The following is a 20,517-nucleotide window of genomic DNA, read 5'->3' as shown; positions in this document are numbered from 1 at the left end:
AACTTCTTGGAGGAGGTCCTCTCCATTGGCCCAGAGGAGATTAACCCAGTGGTGAATGCAATGCCATGGGTGAATAGGAAAATCGGATCCTAGGGACATTACTTGACTGTTAGTAGACAACCAAAGCGAAACACGCTGGCCCTGTAAGAAAGATGCTCATGACTGCTATGCTTTTAAAAATGTTAGAAGTGGAATGGCTAAATTAACACCAAGATCAAAAGTTTTCATGGTCAGTATGAGCATTTCAAGAATGTAAAGGGAAGGGGGGGGGGGATTTTTATTAAGTGCTTTTTTTCCCATGGAACGCAAAGGCACTTTTACAGCAAGCAAGGCAGCCATTATAGGCACACTAAGTAGCCGGGACACCAGAAGATGAAGTGACTTGTCCAGGGTCACAAGGAGTTGCCACAAGGAATTGAACCAGGGTCTCTAGGTAGAGATTCCACACCAGAGGGTGATCACTTAACCACAACTCTAGTTAATTTGGTGATTCAAATAGTCTGTAATTTTATTTCAATTTACCTGGCTCTTGCCATGTATGCCCGAAGCTGCTGCAAAAGACTTTCCCAATATCCTATGTCGAGATTGGGTCCTCCAGTCCTAATTCTGCTTTCAATCCCTTGGGAAATAACTTGCAGCTGGTTGTACGTCTTTCCTTTAAATACAGTTTGTACATCTGTACTGACAGAGGCATTCACCCCTTCTCTTCTTTCCCCTGTGCAAAGAATTATATTTACAGTATTGGTCAAGCAAATAAAGGCCCAAACACATGGCATTATATATTTTGAAAACACAATGTGGTGTTAATGGGAGGCAGCACAGCTGAATCCATGCATTGTTTACAGTAGTAGTAAAAAAAATACTTATATGCTCAAATTGCCTCCCTCTCACTTGGTAAAATCACATATGTATTTGCTATTTTTTAGTACAATATTTCTAATTAACTCACAATATAAATAATGTCGTAGTTCCATGGTCCTCGAAGAATTAAACGACCTTTAGACAAATAAAACAAAACGGAGTACACCAATTTTCCTATACAGGCAGATTTTGCCATTTGACTAAGAGGCCACATATCTGGGGGCACTGGGAGTTATCCAGTGTAAGAGGACTTTACTAACTTTTAGAAAGTTTCTCTACTTTAAGATTTATGGTCAGAGAGACATTGTAGCCCCCACTGTGACTTTTTGAAAAGTAAATATAATTTCAAGCAACTTTGCGATATACCGTATATACTTGAGTATAAGCCGACCCGAGTATAAGCGAAGTACCTAATTTTACCTACGAAAACTGGGAAAACGTATTGTCTCGAGTATAAGCCTAGATACAACTACAGCCCTGTCTCCTAGCAGCTCACATTCCGCCAAAGTGACCCCCCCCAGCAATCAACTGGACTTCTTTGCAAAGTTTATGGTGACAGAGAATTGCCAGATTACTGTGTGCATTGTCCCACTGTCCCACTACCATGTGCAGAGGGTGCTGTGTGATATTGCTATCACTGTTAATCTTTCGTATAACCAACAGAGGGCGCTGTGCGATATTGCAGTCACTGTTATTCTTTCATATAACCAACAGAGGGCGGTGTGTGATATTGCAGTCACTATTATTCTTTCATATAACCAACAGAGGGCGCTGTGTGATATTGCAGTCACTGTTATTCTTTCATATAACCAACAGAGGGCGCTGTGTGATATTGCAGTCACTGTTAATCTTTCATATAACCAACAGATGGCGCTGTGTGATATTGCAGTCACTGTTATTCTTTCATATAACCAACAGAGGGCGCACTGTTATTCTTTCATATAACCAACAGAGGGCGCTGTGTGATATTGCAGTCACTGTTATTCTTTCATATAACCAACAGAGGGCACACTGTTATTCTTTCATATAACCAACAGAGGGCGCTGTGTGATATTGCAGTCACTGTTATTCTTTCATATAACCAACAGAGGGCGCACTGTTATTCTTTCATATAACCAACAGATGGCGCTGTGTGATATTGCAGTCACTGTTAATCTTTCATATAACCAACAGATGGCGCTGTGTGATATTGCAGTCACTGTTATTCTTTCATATAACCAACAGAGGGATGCTGTGTGATATTGCAGTCTCTCCCCAAGCTAACTGTTGGTATAGGAATGATTAAAAGTGACTGCAATCTCAGCTACTGCCCACTGTCTCGAGTATAAGCCGAGGTAGACTTTTTCAGCACATTTTGGATGCTGAAAAACTCGGCTTATACTCAAGTATAAACGGTACATCATTTAAAAAACATGTAGACTTTTCATGATTTTTAATTGTTTCTGACAGTTCCCTAAGCCTTGCCCCCTGCCCTTCTGCTGATCTCTCTGACTACTTTGCTGAGCTGGCTGACTACTGCTACTTTGTATCAACAGCCAGCTGTCCTCAGCATGCATCCTCTAAACCCGCAATTCCCTGTACACATGATTTCAATGAGGAAAGGAACATCACTGTGCAACGCATTTTGGGTTATGTAGTTCCTGCATGCTGTATGTTTTAGTCCTTCCTTCCCTGCCAAGATTTCAAATGATGCAGAAAGAGAAGAACTGTTAAACAGCTGAATTTCAGCATATAAAATGGCATTTATTCATACTTTTTGAAGAAACAGGTAACCGTGATGGATATATTAGGGGTTTCTGTGTTATGTGGGCCTCTTTATCAAAGCTAGAGTTCCCCTTTAAAGAAAGATTTCTTTTTTTTTTTTTTTTAAATTGTCAAGACGATCTTAAATTCAGGCTCAGAAGACTACAATACATTGATACTCCCCGTACTAAGACACAACAGAGAAGACTTTTAGAAATATATGTCAGTTTCAACATTATATTAAAGATGACCCTCCAATGCAAAGGACTGAGAGAACTAATTACTGGGCTGAAACTTTACATCAAAATCAACTATTCTATATAATAATATTGCAATGAAAGTTAACCAGCTCTAGTCAAATCTGGATGAACATTAACTAGTAGCACTGGAAGTTATTGCTTAGCAACAGCAGGAAGCAATAATTCACTTTCTTAATTCTTACCCCACCTTATCTGCAGATCATTCTAAGGTGGGCAGCAGCACAAGTTTGTTTCTTCACTGCAGATCAATGCCAATAACCTGCCTTAAAGCATGGTAAGTAGTAGTAGTGACAAAAAATAAGATATGTTAAGATAGTTTTAGTCATAAATATATTATCATACTGTTGCATCACAGCAGCTTTGGGCGGAAACAAGTTTCCCAGTTTGCATGCTCTTCACATATAATGGTCAAATTCTGCAGAATAATCTTTGGCAAGTCATGACATTATTATACAGAACAACCACAACTATGTTGTCTAACCTGGTCCCTTTCCAGAAGTCTCTAATTCCAGGTCTATACTGTCTTGATGATCTTAAAGATCTATCTTTATCCCCAGAATATGAAGGTTCATATCTTCATCTTTCCTTTCTTGCAGAAGAAAAACACACCCCCAGAAATCTTTTTTATGATTGCATCCAGCTTTTCTCCGAAGAGCATCTTGCCTTCAAAAGGAAGTTGGGACAAGTTATACTTTGAAGCAGCATCTGCCGCCCAAGGCCTTAGCCACAGGGCCATCCTTGCTGCTACCGAAAGTGCCACGGACCTTGCCGTGAAGTGGACAAGACCCACTGAAGCTTCTGACATAAAGTCAACAGCTGATTGGCAATCTGCTAGCATCTCTAGCAATTTCGGGTCTCTTCACATTAGACGGAACTGCCTCTTCTATATCTGACAGCCATACTTTTAGTGCTCTAGAAACTGCTGGTCTACATGAGGCCCCTGCTGCACCAAGAACTTCCCTGCCGTTTGTGGTCTCTTTTCTGTCTTTTTCCATTCCAAAGTAATAATGTCTTTAATAGAGACATAATAGAGAAAGGAGACTGACCATTTTTTCAGTGAAGTAAAGAGTTTATCTGCTGAAGTCAATTTAGTGTTTGACGCACAGCTTTAATCAACAGCTCTTTTCAGTGGCGATTCTTGCATTTTCGCTGCCTGAGGCAGTCTTCCTTTGCCGCCCCCACCCCTTCTCACGGCGCTCACCTTTTCAGTACCGGAGGGGGTCAGAGGCGGTGCACGTCGATAGTGCAGAGAGCATAATTGCACTCTCTGCACTAGAAGAGCCGGATTTCCGGGTTGAAAACCGAAAAATTCGGCTCTTAAGTTACCAGGAGCAGCATTTCTGCCGCCTCTAGCAACCAGGGGGGAGGCGAGTGGCTCAACTTGTCTCATTGGTGGAGCGCCCCTGGCTCTATTACTGCCAAATCAACATTGGACTCCTCATCCGTCTCAATCTCTCCTTCTTCAGATCCCAAGGAGGAGTGAAGTCCGATATGTCAGACAATTCTCCCTCCTTCAGACAAGGACTCAGTTTGCCTGGAATATGAATGTCTTGGCCTTTTTTTTTTTTTAACACTTGCGACTTCCTGGAAACCTTGCACTACTGCTTGCTTTATTACCGTGGCCTGGGATTCTGCAAAAAGCTTGGTTTTCTTGAGCTGTGGCTGTCCCTGGTTTTTCCTGGACCTGTACCACAGGAATGGATTTTTCTTTTCAGAGGGAGTGTCTTTTACCTATGCAGCGTCTCGCCTACCCCAGGCAGGGGAGGTAATGGCTGTTGCAAGCTCTTCACATATAATGGTCAAATTCTGCAGAATAATCTTTGGCAAGTCATGACATTATTATACAGAACAACCACAACTGTGTTGTCTAACCTGGCCCCTTTCCAGAAGTCTCTAATTTGCGCAACTTGGAGATCTCATCCTCAGTGATGACAGTCATATCTCTCCAGAAATCCACGTTTTTGCCCTGTTCTAACTCCATATAGATCTAAAATAAAAGGAAAGATTTAATGCAGTAGGGGACACTCACAACAGTAAAAAAAAAAAAATATAGTATTACACATAATTATATTTAGTAACATTGTTCTTTTCCTACAAAATAACTGGATTTAAGCAACCTACTTGAATATCCTCTAGCAAGTCTTCCAGGTCAGAAACAGTAAGCCCATTCAAAAATGTATATGGTTCGTGCATTTCCACAGCAAGGTCATCATCTTCTGCACTGATGTACTTTGCTAACAGGTCTATTGGTTTTGCCCGGCCATCCCGGATGCGAATTTTTGATCTAACAAATATAAAGACATCCAAAATTCCATGAAGCAGACCCCTTGTGAATCAGCATAGTATTGTTACAATAAGTTACAATATAAGCTGATACGTGGCAGCCAGTGGTGGACTAAACTTACCGGAGCTTGGCTTGTTGCAGATGAAAGTTGTCTTCTTGCTCCTCCCAAGTTTTGAAGTGTTCTGCCTCCTTTTCTCTTTGCAGCATCTCTAGCTCTTGCTCTCTCATACCCTTTTCACGTTCACGCTCCAAACGCAGTTGCTTCACCTTAAATATAAAAAAAAACACAGAATGGAGAAAGCGAAGCAAAACTATTCAAACTGCTATCCTGACCACAGATTACAGTAGGCAAAAGAAAAAAAAATGCATTGATTTGAGTAGTTTCATTGTGCTTTTTTAATGATTTTATTGGGCTCCATTCCTCTTCATTATATTTTCATTTGCGTGCATCTACACACCAAATAGTTTGATATATCTATGCATAGTTGATAATCAAGCTATTCATTAGACCCCTGCCATTCATATTTAAGGTATTTTATGTTGGTACATTATAAAATGTGGTGTATATGATATGATAGTGTAAAATGCAAGCTTTGAGAGGTACGGGTATAGAACCGGAATGTTTGGGACCTGGGGCATTCCGGATAAGGGATCTTTCCATAATTTGGATCTTCATACCTTAAGTCTACTAAAAAAGCATGTAAATATTAAATAAAACCAACCTGATTTTGCTTCCAATAAGGATTAATCATATCTTAGTTGGGATCAAGTACAAGCTACTGTTTTATTATTACAGAGAAAAAGAAAATAATTTTTAAGAATTTGGATTATTTGATTAGAATGGAGTCTATGGGAGATGCCCTTCCCTAATTCGGAGCTTTCTGGATAATGGGTTTCTGGATAATGGATCCAATACCTGTATTATCGTTCAAAAATTTCACAGCTGCTAAATATAGGAAAGCTGAGTAGAAAGACATATTTACCCATTTAAAAGACAATGTGTACATTCCAAAAATATATTGTTCTCTGGAGGTCACCTTACTTATTAGCCACTTTTACAACACATAAAACAGGCAGCATATTTTTTTTTATAGACACAGGCTTTGGAACTGTGCTCTGATAACAAACTGTATGGTCCTTATCCTCTTAAGCAAGAGGACACAGTTTTCATTGTGTTCACAGATAATAGTCTTCAGAGGTATTCCTGAGCCAATGCAGTGATTTTCAATACAGAATACTGTCTGTTTTTAATGCAGGGCTCTCTGAGGGCCCGAATATCACAGCCATCCAATACTGGCTTTCAGTCTCAACCCTTGAGTACAGATATTTCTCTACATTCTCTGAATCTATTAATGATATTATGCAAGTCAGATGATGAAATCCCCAAATTCTTTGCAATTTTCATTGAGAAGCCTTCTTAAATCGTTGCAGTATTTGCCCACGCAGTGGTGTTCCTCTCCTCATTTTTACTATTGAGAAACGCAGGCTCTCTGGGATTTTTTTTACTTTTCCTTAATGTTTTGCTGGCAACAAATTTAAAACATATTTTTCACACGTTCTCAGTTTCAACGTTTCTGGCAATGCAGAAATTTGGGTACCCTTGCAATTTTGCTAATTCGAATGCATGTAACTGCTCAATACTGATTGCTGGCAACATCAGATTGGCTGGATTATCTTGTTAAGCCTTGAACTTCACAGGCAAGTGTGTCCAATCATGAGAAAAGGTATTTAAGGTGGCCAATTGCAAGTTGTGCTTCTGTTTGACTCTCCTCTGAAGAGTGACAGCATGGGATGCTCAAAGTAACTCTCAAAAGATCTGAAAACAAAGATTGTTCAGTATCTTGGTTTAGGGGAAGGCTACAAAAAGCTATCTCAGAGGTTTAAACTGTCAGTTTCAACTGTAAGTAATGTAATCAGGAAACGGAAGGCCACAGACACAATTGCTATAAAATCCAGGTCTGGCAGGCCAAGAAAAATAGCAGAGCGGCATATGTGGAGGATTGTGAGAATGGTTACAGACAACCCAAAGATCACCTCCAAAGACCTGCAAAAACATCTTGCTGCAAATGGTGTATCTGTATATCGTTCTACAATTCAGCGACACTTGGGGGCACATTTACTATTGGTCGAATATCGAGGGTTAATTAACCCTCGATATTCTACCCTCGAAGTAAAATCCTTCGACTTCGAATATCGAAGTCGAAGGATTTTCCGCAAATGCTTCGATCAAAGGAAAAAATCGTTAGATCGAACGATTCGAAGGATTTTAATCCATCGATCGAACGATTTTCCTTCGATCAAATAAAGCTTAGAAAGCTTATGGGGACCTTCCCCATAGGCTAACATTGGTGCTCGGTAGGTTTTAGGTGGCAAAGTAGGTAGTCAAAGTTTTTTTTAAAGAGACAGTACTTCGACTATCGAATGGTTGAATAGTCGAATGATTTTTAGTTCGAATCGTTCGATTCGAAGTCAAAGGTCGACGTAGTCAAAAAAAACCTTTGAAATTCAAAGTATTTTTTATTCTAATCCTTCACTCGAGCTTAGGAAATGTGCTCCTTCTTGTATGCAAAAGCTCATTTAGACAAGCCACAGTGATTTTGGAAAATAGTCCTTTGGACTGATGAGACAAAAATTGAGTTACTTGGTCAAAACAAAAAGCGCTTTGTATGGTGGAAGAATTGTTGTATGCAAAAGCTCATTTAGACAAGCCACAGTCATTATGGCACAAAGTGCTTTGGACTGATGAGACAAAAATTTAGTTACTTGGTCATAATAAAAAGTGCTTTGTATGGTGGAAGAAAAACACTGCATTCTAAGAAAAACACCTGCTATCTAATGTCAAATTTGGTTGAGGTTCCATCATGCTGTTGGGCTCGTTCAGGGACTGGGGTTCTTGTTAAAGTCGAATATCAGATGAATTCAACCCAATATCAACAAATTCTTCAGGATTATGTTCAAGCATCAGTCACAAAGTTGAAGTTACGCAGGGGTTGGATATTCCAACAAGACAATGACCCTAAACACACTTCAGAATCTACAAAGGCATTTATGCAGAGGGAGAAGTACAATATTCTGGCAGTCACAGTCCCCCGACTTGAATATCAATGAAAATCTATGGGATGATTTGAAGCAGACTGTCCATGCTCGGCAGCCATCAGATTTAACTGGAGAGATTTTGTATGGACGAATGGTCAAAAATATTGCCATCCAGACACTCATCAAAGGCTATAGGAGGCATCTAGAGGCTGTTACATTTGCAAAAGGAGTCTCAACTAAGTATTGATGTAATATCTCTGTTAGGGTGCCCAAATTTATGCACCTGTCTAATTTTGTTATGATGCATATTTTCTGTTAATCCAATAAAATTTGTCACTACTGAAATACTACCCTTTCCATAAGCATGTTCTATATTAAAAGGAAGTAGATACTTTTAAAGCTCAGCCAATGATAAACAAAACTGCAAAGAATTTAAGAGGGGTTCCCAAACCTTTAAAAGACTGTAAACTCTAATTGATTTGCAAAGCATTCCATTCTCTTTTAACTTCCTGTACAAATGGAAATGGGGTTGTATCACAGTTGTAAAAAATGGAAGATCCCCTGGGATCTTATAAAGAGAAATTAGCTACTTAAACTTTGTATATTATGACAACCTTTAGTGAAGTTGGATGAACACTGAAGAATGTTTCCATCATGTGGGTGGCCAAACCAGGGAAAGATATTTACCTTGTAAATCCAGAGTATCAAAGGTTAATCCAGTGACTAGTCCAATCTTGAGTTAGGAAGAATTTTTTTCCCTCTAAGGCAAGTAGGAGAGTTTTTTTGCCTTCGGTTGAACTCAGTTACATAGTTAAATTGGGTTGAAAAAAGACAAGTCCATGAAGTTCAACCCCTCCAAATAAAAAAACCCAGCATCCATACACACACACACCCCTCCATACTTTTTACACATAAATTATATATACCTATATCTCTATGCTAACTATAGTTAATATACAAATAGCCTTTCATATTATGTTTGTCCAATAAATCATCCAAGCCACTCTTAAAAGCATTAACAGAATCAGCCATCACAACATCACCCGGCAGTGCATTCCACAACCTCACTGTCCTCATTGTGAAGAACCACTTACAGTGCTTCAAATGAAAGTTCTTTTCTTCTAGTCTGAAGGGGTGGCCTCTGGCATGGTGATCCTCTTTATGGGTAAAAAGGTCCCCTGCTATTTGTCTATAATGTCCTTTAATGTACTTGTAAAGTGTAATAATGTCCCCTTGCAAGCGCCTTTTTTCCAGAGAAAACAACCACAACCTTGACAGTCTACCCTCATAATTGAAGTCTTCCATCCCTCTAACCAGTTTAGTTGCACGTCTCTGCACTCTCTCCAGCTCATTTATATCCCTCTTAATGACTGGAGTCCAAAACTGCACTGCATACTCCAGATGAGGCCTTACCAGGGACCTATAAAGAGGCATAATTATGTTTTCATCCCTTGAGTTAATGCCTTTTTTTATGCAAGACAGAACTTTATTTGCTTTAGTAGCCACAGAATGACTACTAAAGCAAATAAAGTTCTGTCTCTGTGGATAACTCAGTGACTGAGTGTCTACTATGTATAAGCACTACAGGCCTACTGGGTTAAGTCAACTCTTCAGAGTTCACCAATCAGCACTATTTTTAGAACTGCTGATAATTATTTGTATAACTTGGACATTAAAAATATTATTAACGGTTTACCTTTTGCAGTTCTAAACGATTGTCTTCTTGGATATGTTTATTTCTTTCTTTCAGATCTTTCTCTGCAAGGTGGCCAATTCCTTTCTTCTCCAATGCCTGTTAAAAAAGGGAAATACTCCATTAAATCATTTTAAGCAGTTATCTTGAATGCATGGTATGCCTGATTATTTATTGTTTGGTATTCAAGACCTGTGGACTTCAACTGATTGACCAAGTTGATCAAAACTAAAAAAAAACTAAAGTATATTTTGACCAGGTAAAAACTTAAAGGACTTAAAAGGTTGAACTGGATGGACGTGTGTCTTTTATCAACCTAACTTATTATGTTGTGAAGTAAAAAGACATACAAGTGACCACATGATGTTGTGCTTGCATCAAAGGCCTTACAGCAGCTCTATGCCAGTGTCCATATGTGCTGTGATAGTATATAGTGTGGTCTACCTTTTACGAATGTTTAGTAGCCTTTTAAATTAGTGACATATAAGAAAAAAGTGCAGCAGTGATGCATTCAGAATAGTGCTGCCCTAAACGTTATGAATCTTTATTAAGAGGGGGTGAGCTTGCAAGTGCATGTTACAGACTGCTTTAACTTCACTAACACCATAGAAAAAAACTGTGAATCATCAATATTTGTGGGGTTTTTTGTGCATGTGTTTTAAAGCCCCTGAGAAATCCTAATGCTTAAAAGGCAGTATACCCCTTGTTCAACATGAGTTCAATGAATAGGGCTTCTGCTAAACATACTTTTTGTAGGTATTTCATATTAAAGGACCAGTAACATAAAAAAATTTTTTTTGAAAATTGGTTAGTAAACAACGAAAAATAAACATCAAGACAAATTAAACTTTTAAACAGCAAAGCCTTTATTAAGAAATAACTTACCAAAACTCCACTTCCTGTCCTCTGCAAAAAAGGCGAATGGGCAACCATCCATCCTGCAGAGCTCGATTTCTCCTCCTGGCTATTCTAGTGTCTGCAGTGCTTCTCCTATTCCCAGCAGCAGCAGGTACTGGGAGAACTGGATCAGTGGGGTGCGCATGCCACCTGCTCCGGGAGTTGTAGTGCCCCTGTCTACTTCTCAGTCCATGTCTCCTGCCCAAGATAAGAGTCCGGACAGCAGCAGCAGCATGTCCAACACATTGGACAGCAACACACTGGCTCAGCAAGGCAACTCCATGGATCGCGTGCGTGGCTCTTCCGCCTTCTCCTGCAGCAGCAGGCAGCTTCCAGACTCACAGACAGTATGCTGTGGGGCTGCCGCTGGACATGCTGCTGTCCGGACTCTGGGAGCTAGCAAGTGCGATTTTCAAATGTGTCAGCTGCGAGGAGGCGCTGTGGTTTCCGGAGGGTCTCGCTTTGCTGTAGGAGCGGTGATCTCAGCGCACGGGTTATACATCCACTGTCTCTGCTCGGGGAGGGAAATCGTGACTGCCGACTGGAGGTATGTTGTAGCTCGCGGGATTTGTGGCCTGTTTATAATGGCTGTGAGCTTGTGTCAGATCTGGGGAAAGAACAGTCCTGTAGTTTAGCATTGGCGGTCTCATCGCTTTTAGGGGGGTTGATCTTCGTCTTGGGGTTTCCAACATCGGACGGGGGCACTACAACTCCCGGAGCAGGTGGCATGCGCACCCCACTGATCCAGGTCTCCCAGTACCTGCTGCTGCTGGGAATAGGTGAAGAGCTGCAGACTGTCACTAGAATAGCCAGGAGGAGAAATCGAGCTCTGCAGGATGGATGGTCGCCCATTCGCCTTTTTTGCAGAGGACAGGAAGTGGAGTTTTGGCAAGTTATTTCTTAATAAAGGCTTTGCTGTTTAAAAGTTTAATTTGTCTTGATGTTTATTTTTCGTTGTTTACTAACCAATTTTCAAAAAAAATTTTTTTTATGTTACTGGTCCTTTAAGTCCTTGTGACATAGATAATGGAGCTGCTTCAACCATAGATCTTTCATAATTAACACAACAAGCAAAAAGTAAGTTCAGCACAAGCCCTGTTCATTGTATTCATGTTAAATATTGCACTTTTTGGGGGTGTGACCAACTGCTGCATGTGAGAGGACGTGTCTTGGCTCAGCTCCGTGCCCGGGGCGCAATAACCCTGAAAATCCCCTGACTTAAACCCTCAAACACGGACCACCAATACCCCAATAGGGAGACCTTACCGCAGAGACTACTCATGTTGCAGAACCGGGCCTAAAAGTGCGACTCTGAGGCTGCAACTCCTCTGGAAAAATATGCTCGGGACGGTAAAGCCAACCAAGAGCCTCTAACCATGAGGACGACCCTCTTTGATATTATAACAGAGATCAAGAGCACGAAGGAAGCCTGCACTGCATTAATCAACACCAATACAGACGAGATCAGACTGGATTTATCCATTATAAGGCAAGACCTCCAGAAACTGCGCGAGCGCACAACTGTGGCATAACAAAGGATCAGTGATCTTGAGAACACGTGTGCCCCGCTCCCTCAGGCCCTGCAGAACATGAATAAAGAAATGGCTACCTGCATACAAAAGACGGGCGACTTAGAAAACCGTCTCCGCAGGAATAATATAAGAATGGTCGGGTTTCCTAAAAGAGCGGAGGGCAACTCCTCTGAGGAGTTTGTGACCAACTGGCTGGTGACTACCTTCGACAGAAACAAACTATCGGCGACCTCTGCGGTGGAGCGAGCGCACAGGGTCCCCTTGAGACCCCCCCAGCATGGGGCTCCCCCGAGGCCCCTCATGGCACGTTTGTTAAATGCCATGGACATAGACATCATACTAAGGGTGGCCCGGGAAAAGAACAACCTACAATACCAGGACTCCAAGATATCTATCTTTGCAGACTTCTCGTCGGAAGTTCAGAAGATGAGGGCTAAGTTCCAGGATGCCAAGCGGAGGCAGTACGCCATGATGTACCCGGCGAGGCTCCGTGTTACCGCTGAAGGCTCCAACCACTTCTTTATCTCACCCAAGGATCTCAACGACTGGCTCAACTCCCGAAACGCTAAGCCATGAGGCATCTGACGAGTGTGGGATCCTAGCAGACGAGCATCATGGCGCCTCCACATCACCACCGGTTCATTATTTTTTTTGCCTTTTTTTCTTCTACCCCTTTGACCTGTTGGCTTTTGCCGTCCCCCCTGGACTCTTTATTTTCCGTTTTTGGTCCCCTGCTATGAGGATGGTCCCGGATTCTCCCCCACTTTCTACGCCCCTCCGCAACACCACCAGAGCACCGCCCGGTTACACTGGACTATGGACATAGGACAGAACTTGACACCATGGGCAGGTTGTATACGGCCTTTCTTATGTTTTACAGGGGGCCTCCCAAGATGTTAATCTCTGTAGACTCAGGGGTACGGATATTCTTTACTTTGTTACCTCTAGCCCCGGGAGAGAGGAGCAAGGGTAGGCTGAGTTATAGCACCCACCTCTCGGCTCTTTTAGGCCTAAGTCGGCCCTACACCCCCCCCCCAGCGTTGTGTGAACAACGCATTTAGAAACTCTTTGTTTTTTTTATTTTCTGGGATATAAATTCTGCCTGCGTTTAATAGTGGAAAGGGAGGGAAGGGGTTGTTGAGGGATTGATAAATACTATGTTATTTTTGTTGTAAATGTTGTCAAATGTTCAAGACAGGGTTACACTGATAACTTACAAGTAGGCAATACCAGGCCTGGGGCTAGGGCTGTAAGACACCCTGGTGAAACAGCTACGCTCAAACACCATCATGGCAGTTAACATACTCTCCCGGAACGTAAGGGGTATGAATAACCCCATAAAAAGGAAACTAGTGTTAGACTTCCTGAAGCAGAATAAGGCCCATATTGCCCTGCTGCAGGAAACCCACCTAACCGGGAGCAAGACATTAGCGTTCCGACATCCGTGGTTGGGCTGGGCGTACCACTCCACATATTCTAACTACTCATCGGGGGTCTCTATACTAGTGCACAAAAAAGTGCCCTTTACAATGCTCCATCTATGCTCAGATGTGAAGGGGAGACCTGTTTCTGCACTGCATGGTGGGCCAAACTGAGTTACTACTAGCAAACTTCTACATCCCACCCCCGTATGCAGACACCTGTATTAAAGAATGTGCTAAGTACCAAGTAGACTTCCCCCGTGCAATCCCTATATGTGCAGGGGATTTCAATATGGTCATGAATCCCAAGCTAGATAGACTAAGGTGAGCAGACTCCCAAGGGCCAGAGGGCAACTCCAACTTAAAGCTACTTATGCAGCAGCTGGGCCTATTGGATCTGTGGAGGTGTCAACAACCAAATATACGCCAGTACTCATGCTATTCCACATCCCACAGTGTACTATCTAGATTAGACATGCTGTTCACGACTGCGGCAATTGCTTCTAGGGCAGAAACATCCCCGTACTTACCCCAGGGCATATCGGATCACACCCCTCTGCTCACTCCACTTAACCTAACGCAGCCCCCCACCCGGGCGAGATGGTCTTTCAACCCGATTTGGTTCAGCATACTTAACAACCAGCAGGACCTGGATGAAGCAATCAATACTTTTCTAGAGGCCAACCTAGGTTCCACTGACATACTTACACTATGGGAAGCACTTAAGGCATACCTTAGAGGGGTCCTTAATGCACAGATTGTTTGCCACAAGCAAAGTTCTAGGGCTGCCGCGGCGATACTTGAAGCCAAAGTGGCTGCGGCAGATTGGGAGGCAAGTCAAAACCCATCAGATACTAACTTACAGGCCCTAAAACTACTACAGGAGCAATATGCACAACACATGTGGGAACGGGCGCACCGAAAACATCTCTTCTCAAAGATAAATGTCTTTGAGCACGGAGAGCAAGCTGGTAAAATGCTTGCATACATGGCTAAACACCAAGGGGGACCAGACCCCATAACAGCCCTTCAAGACACGACTGGGCAACGCAAAACAGACTCACTAGAAATAGAAAACATACTTGTATCCTTTTACAGGGAACTGTACTCCTCCAAACTGAAGGCTAGCCAGGCTGAAATCCAACAGTTCCTCAGCCGGCTAGGATTGCCCAAATTGGATGGGGAACATAGGGGGTACCTAGAAACGGAAATCACTGCGGAAGAGATCACTTGTGCCATAGATTAGTTCCCCCAGGGCAAGGCAGCACGAGCAGATGGCCTATAAGCTCTATAAGAGACACATTCCTTCAGAAAGTCTACTCGGGAGCACTGGCCCAGGGCAGGTTACCCCCCTCTATGTATGAGGCGGCTATAGTCTTGATAGGCAAACCTGGTAAAGACCTCCAAAAATGCGAGTCATACCGCCCAATTTCTCCCCTGACTGCAGATGTAAAAATACTAGCCAAGGTCCTGGCGAATCGCCTAGCTAAGGTAATAACCAGCCTGGTGGGAAGTGATCAAACTGGGTTTATACCGGGTAAGACAACGGCTATTAATGTCAGGAGACTGTATCTTAACCTATCCTTAACACATCCTAACAGTAACACGAGGGCGGTGGCTGCACTGGATATCGCCAAGGCCTTCGATACTGTTGAGTGGACATACCCCTGGAAGGTAATGTCCACCGCGGGCTTTGGTACACTGTTTACCCTGTATGTTAAACTATTGTATGCTAAACCTAATGCTTTTCTTAGGGTAAATGCAAACTCCTCAGCTCCCTTTGACCTGGGCCGTGGAACTCGACAGGGATGCCCCCTGTCCCCCCTATTATTTGCCCTGGCGATAGAGCCTTTTGCCAGGCAGTAAGAACTCACCCAGATATAGTTGGCCAGAGGGTAAAGCATAAAGTGGAAAAAAATCGAGCTCTACGCAGATGATACTCTGACATACCTGGGGGACAGGGGCTCCTCACTGACTAACTTGACCAATCTCACAGCCCAATTTGGAAGTCTCTCAGGGCTATGTGTAAGCCCCTCCAAATCGGTGTTATTCCTACTTGACCCACTGACGGACTCTGAAAACCTGACACGTTGCCCACTGCAGCTGGTGGATAAGTTTACTTACTTAGGGGTACAAGTGGCCCTACCGGTGGAACACTATTACTTGCACAATGTGGAACCTATGCTTACCTGGGCAAAAAACAAGACTGATCTATGGGTCAAGCTCCCATTAGGACCAATGGGCCATATCCAGTTGATTAAAATGCTAGTCACCCCAAAAATACAATATCCCCTCTGGCATTCCCCGATCTGGATAGACAAAAAGTTTTTTACAGCTCTTGACAGTACTCTCAGAAACTTTGTATGGGGGAACAGCCGTAGCAGACTCTCCCTTGAGATTTTACAACTCCTACAACAAGCAAGAGGAATAGCACTTCCAGACATGTTCCAGTACTATATCTCAGCCCAGCTAGCACATTGCAGGCAAATGCTACCCCACTTAGCAGATGAAAGCCTCCTGCATCTATGGTCCACTGTTACCCCACATTACGAGACACCCTTCCAGGGCCTACTAGCCAGAGGTCCACCAAGGGGACGCTTACAAATACACCCCTTGCTCAAACTGCAAAGAAAAGTCTGGATCACAGCGCATCGACAGATCAAATCTCATTCCATGCATCCCCACACCCCAATTACGAACAACCTAACTTTTCCAACGATGCACCAGGTTGCGCTCCACAAGGTTTGGGAAACTGGGGGTCTGACTACCATAGACAAGGTGTGGGATGAGGGCAGTCTAGTCTCTTTTAGAACTCTGAGATGCGAACGAAACCTCCCTAACTCTCAGTGGTTGGCGTATAGAGCCATTTGCTCAGCATTGACCAAACACAACAAAACCAAGCCAATCCAAGTCAAATGCTCCCCACTGGCCAAAGTTATAGAAGCTGATACCCATAAAGGGCTGGTATCCAAACTGTACAAGGTGACGCTAAAACACAGGGCAGAACACTATACGATCAAAGCGCAGGATAAATGGGACCAAGAACTAGTTTACCTTACTGACACCCAATGGGCCCAGGCCCTAAAGGTACCCTCACTGGTCTCCCTTAATTATAAGTACAGGTTAATACAATTGTACATACTACATAGGGCGTACTATACTAAAACTAGGTTGCATATAATCAACTCTGTCCTTATCCCCCCTCTGCAACCAGCACCAAGGCACCTTTCCTCCATACGATGTGGAACTGTACCCGTCTGGACCACTACTGGTCCAACATACTGGACACCCTGTCCCAGCAGATTGGCCTCCCCATACCCAAAGACCCTAAGATGTGCCTCCTAGGGATAATGTCGACCCATGATATCCCTCCTGATAAGCAGCTTTACTTGCAAAGAGTCTTATTCCTAGCTAGAAAAGGTATTACCTGGCACTGGAAAACATCTGACACTCCGACATTTGAACAATGGTATAAGACAGTTCAGGACTTATGTAATACAGAAAAAAATATATGTAAAAAAAACGGCAATCTCCTTAAATATGAGGTAATTTGGGGTTCCTGGCTCAGGGCACAGGAGGACATTAATACCTAACGTATAGCCGATTACATGCATATCACAATACTATCAATGTTGTAACTCAACTGACGTGATAACCTGTGCCTATGTAAAAACAAAGAATGTTTACCTATGTGTTGTATTTGCTTACTTGCTTTTCAATAAAAACTTTCTTGAGAAAAAAAAAATATTGCACTTTTAAATGCCATATAAATCAATCAGTTTTGGTCAAAAGCATTTCATCCTTGCCCACAACTCTTGCCTTCTCTACCCCATAAACCAACCCCCTCCATTTTATACAATCTATATTATTCTCAATGTCCCTATTAAATTATAACCCATCCCATAGAAACAGATTTCTTTTTTTCATACTAACCTTATTCCAGATAAAAGTACCTAGAAGGTTATTGTCTCCAAATGGATTGTCTGTATTTGTATATCCCATGTACTCTTCCCCCCAACCCATCTTTTCGCGTTTCTTTCTCTCTTTTGCCTCTTTTTGGGCTAAACGCCTGGCTCTTTTTTCCTCTGGTGTTTCCATTGCCTTCATCATTTCCTTTTTCTTTTTTGTCTCTTCCTTCAAACGTAAATGTTCCTCTAGACTGAGACTTTGTTTATTTGCCTCCTTAGGGCTCTGGGACCTTGCCGATGATGGAGACTCAAGAGAAGACACAGAGCTTCTTGACCTAGATCGTTTTTTCTTCTGTTTGTTCTTTGGCTTCCGCCTAGTGTCATCCTCTGATTTGTGAGGAGAATGTTTTCTTTCATTTCTTCTGTGCTCTCTTTCTCTCTTTTCCTTTTTCTGTTTTCTCCTCTCTCCAGAATCAGATCTGCCAAGCAATCCAACAAAATATTTTGATAATTGTCAAAATAAATATTTTTTTCCCTGTGTATTTAATGACTGTCTTCCTCTATTACATAAAGCAGTATTTTATTTTAAAATGACTTTAATGCTTAAAGCAAAACAAACCCATGTGCTGACCCATGTGTGAGATCTATTGATATGAAAGGGTCTTTATTTTAACCAACAAGGAATATCCATAGAGCAAGACATTTAAAGGAACAGTTCAGTGTAAAAATAAAAACTGGGTAAATAGATAGGCTGTGCAAAATAAAAAATGTTTCTAATATAGTTAGTTAGCCAAAAATGTTATCTATAAAGGCTGGAGTGACTGGATGTCTAACATAACAGAACAGAATACTACTTTCTGCTTTTCAGCTCTCTAACTCTGAGTTAGTCAGCGACTTGATGGGGGGCCACATGGCACCCCATGCAGTGAGTTTGCAATTGATCCTTAGCATTCAGCTCAGATTCAAAAGCAAACAGTTATGACCCATGTGTCCCCCCTCAAGTCACTGATTGGTTACCAGGCAGTAACCAATCAGTGTAAACCAAGAGAGCTGCAAAGCAGGAAGTAGTGCTCTGTTATGTTAGACATCCTGTCACTCCAGCCTTTATAGATTACATTTTTGTCTAACTATTTTGGAAACATTTTTATTGTGCACAGACTATTTACAGAGTTTTTATTTTTATACTGAACTGTTCCTTTAAATAGTGCAGTGTGGAGTTACAGTACAGCTTTTATGTATGTCCACAGTAAATGTAAAAACAAATCATCTTCATTGTAGTGTGTGTGTGAAGTCTAATAATTCTGCTGCAAAAAGATGCATAAATGAAATGAAAAATGCATAAATATATTGCATTATAACAATACACAAAGAACACAATAAACAGAGAGACAAAGTACACCCTATTGTCTATATTATTTGTTTTCTTATTTTTCTTGTAACAAAAAGATATTCTGAATACTGTAGTACTGTTACTTGCAAATGAATTTGCTTTTGGACCATGCTGTCAAACAATTCTAATCTGGAATCACTATTCCCAAAGGCTGAGTTCCCATTGTGGTACAGGTTCACAGGGCCATTTTAAGTGTGCAAAGGGGCACTTGCCCAGGGCACCTAATCAGACCTTCTTATCTGAAGAAACTTGAATGATGCAACTCTTATGAAATAGCAGGCCCCTTATTTTAAGCACCTGGAGCTTTACAAACATTTAATGGATGTTCTTTTATGTTAACATTTTTTTAGGACAAGCTTTAGTAGGGAGGTTTTTTTTTCTGTGGGGACTTATATAGAGGTGGCCTGTGAGTTTCTGTTTGTTTGATTTCTATGAAGAAATACAAGTTATCTCTTTGTTGCATGATTTTATTATCATTACATTTAATTTCACATGAGTTTAACATGAGTAAACACGACTCCACAAATTGTGACCACGACTACACTGAACCCCATGCTTCTGACTACCCTAGGAAAGCTACTTAACCTCCAGTCTAGTTCTCTACTTGATATACCAGCCTTGCCCAGGTTACCTGGACCTCTCGCGGCTTTTATTCCGCCTCCTTTCCACGCTCTCTTCACTGCTTGATTTGTGCCGACGTCTCCTTCTCCCTGGACTCTCTCGGCTGTCAGATCTGTCTCGATGTCTCCGTCTCCCTGCACTTTCTTTGCTTCCAGACCTGGCCCGGTGCCTTCTCCTTTGGGTACTGTCATCGCTGTTGGATGCGGAACGATATCCCTTCGGTCTTCGTGAATTTCCATCGCTGCTGCTGGAAGTACTTCGACTTTCACAACTTCTGCTCCTCCTTCTTTGTTTGCTGGTATAATGTTTTCTAACTGGCGATCGGGACACTGAAGACATTGTAATAGCAGAAAAACACTTATTATTTAAGAGATGTCTTTTGCCTACATCACAGTCACATCATAGTACAGGAAAAGGCGGGACTGCGAAAATGAAACCTCCGGAACCTTTCTCCTCTGATTGGACCACCGCTCTGTCAGTGTCCATGCGGTTCTTAAAAAAAAAAACAAAGAAACAACAACTTTAATACTGACAGTGTGATAGCGTGATTATTACATTATTAGTACTTGTCCGTTAGAGATGCACAGAAAATAGTTTATGTAGCGCCAATTGCAAAAGTAAACTTCATTGGGTTGGCAGTCATAATCCTAAAAGGGATACTGTCATGGGAAAAAAATTTATTTTCAAAATACATAGTAACATACTAAGTAAGGTTGAAAAAAGACACACGTCCATCGAGTTCAACCTTTTTTTTTTTTTTTTTTTTATTTAACTACCTATCTGCCAGTTGATCCAGAGGAAGGCAAAAAACCCATCTGAAGCCTCTCCAATTTGCCTTAGAGGGGGGAAAATTCCTTCCTGACTCCAAAAT

The 20,517-nt window shown here is 41.9% G+C and overlaps 1 protein-coding gene across 1 annotated transcript in view; it reads right to left on the bottom strand.

Moving 5' to 3' along the window:
- cactin.S (cactin, spliceosome C complex subunit S homeolog) overlaps positions 1–20,128 on the bottom strand; it is a 34,762-nt gene extending 14,634 nt beyond the window's left edge. Inside the window, exons 1-7 of the mRNA XM_018243524.2 lie at positions 19,657–20,128; positions 17,661–18,114; positions 9,881–9,976; positions 5,270–5,415; positions 4,986–5,148; positions 4,737–4,851; positions 523–715 (exon numbers count right to left, since the gene is read on the bottom strand). Of these exons, the coding sequence (XP_018099013.1) occupies positions 523–715; positions 4,737–4,851; positions 4,986–5,148; positions 5,270–5,415; positions 9,881–9,976; positions 17,661–18,114; positions 19,657–19,985 (1,496 nt within the window). The 5' untranslated portion in view covers positions 19,986–20,128. The remainder of the gene's footprint in view (positions 1–522; positions 716–4,736; positions 4,852–4,985; positions 5,149–5,269; positions 5,416–9,880; positions 9,977–17,660; positions 18,115–19,656) is intronic.
- Between the last annotated feature and the right edge of the window lie 389 nt (positions 20,129–20,517).

This window comes from Xenopus laevis, chromosome 1S, assembly GCF_017654675.1.
Source record: "Xenopus laevis strain J_2021 chromosome 1S, Xenopus_laevis_v10.1, whole genome shotgun sequence".
In the NCBI taxonomy this organism is placed as follows: domain Eukaryota; kingdom Metazoa; phylum Chordata; class Amphibia; order Anura; family Pipidae; genus Xenopus; species Xenopus laevis.
The sequence above is the reverse complement of the archived record's forward strand: the minus strand, read 5'-3'. Positions and strand labels throughout refer to the sequence as shown.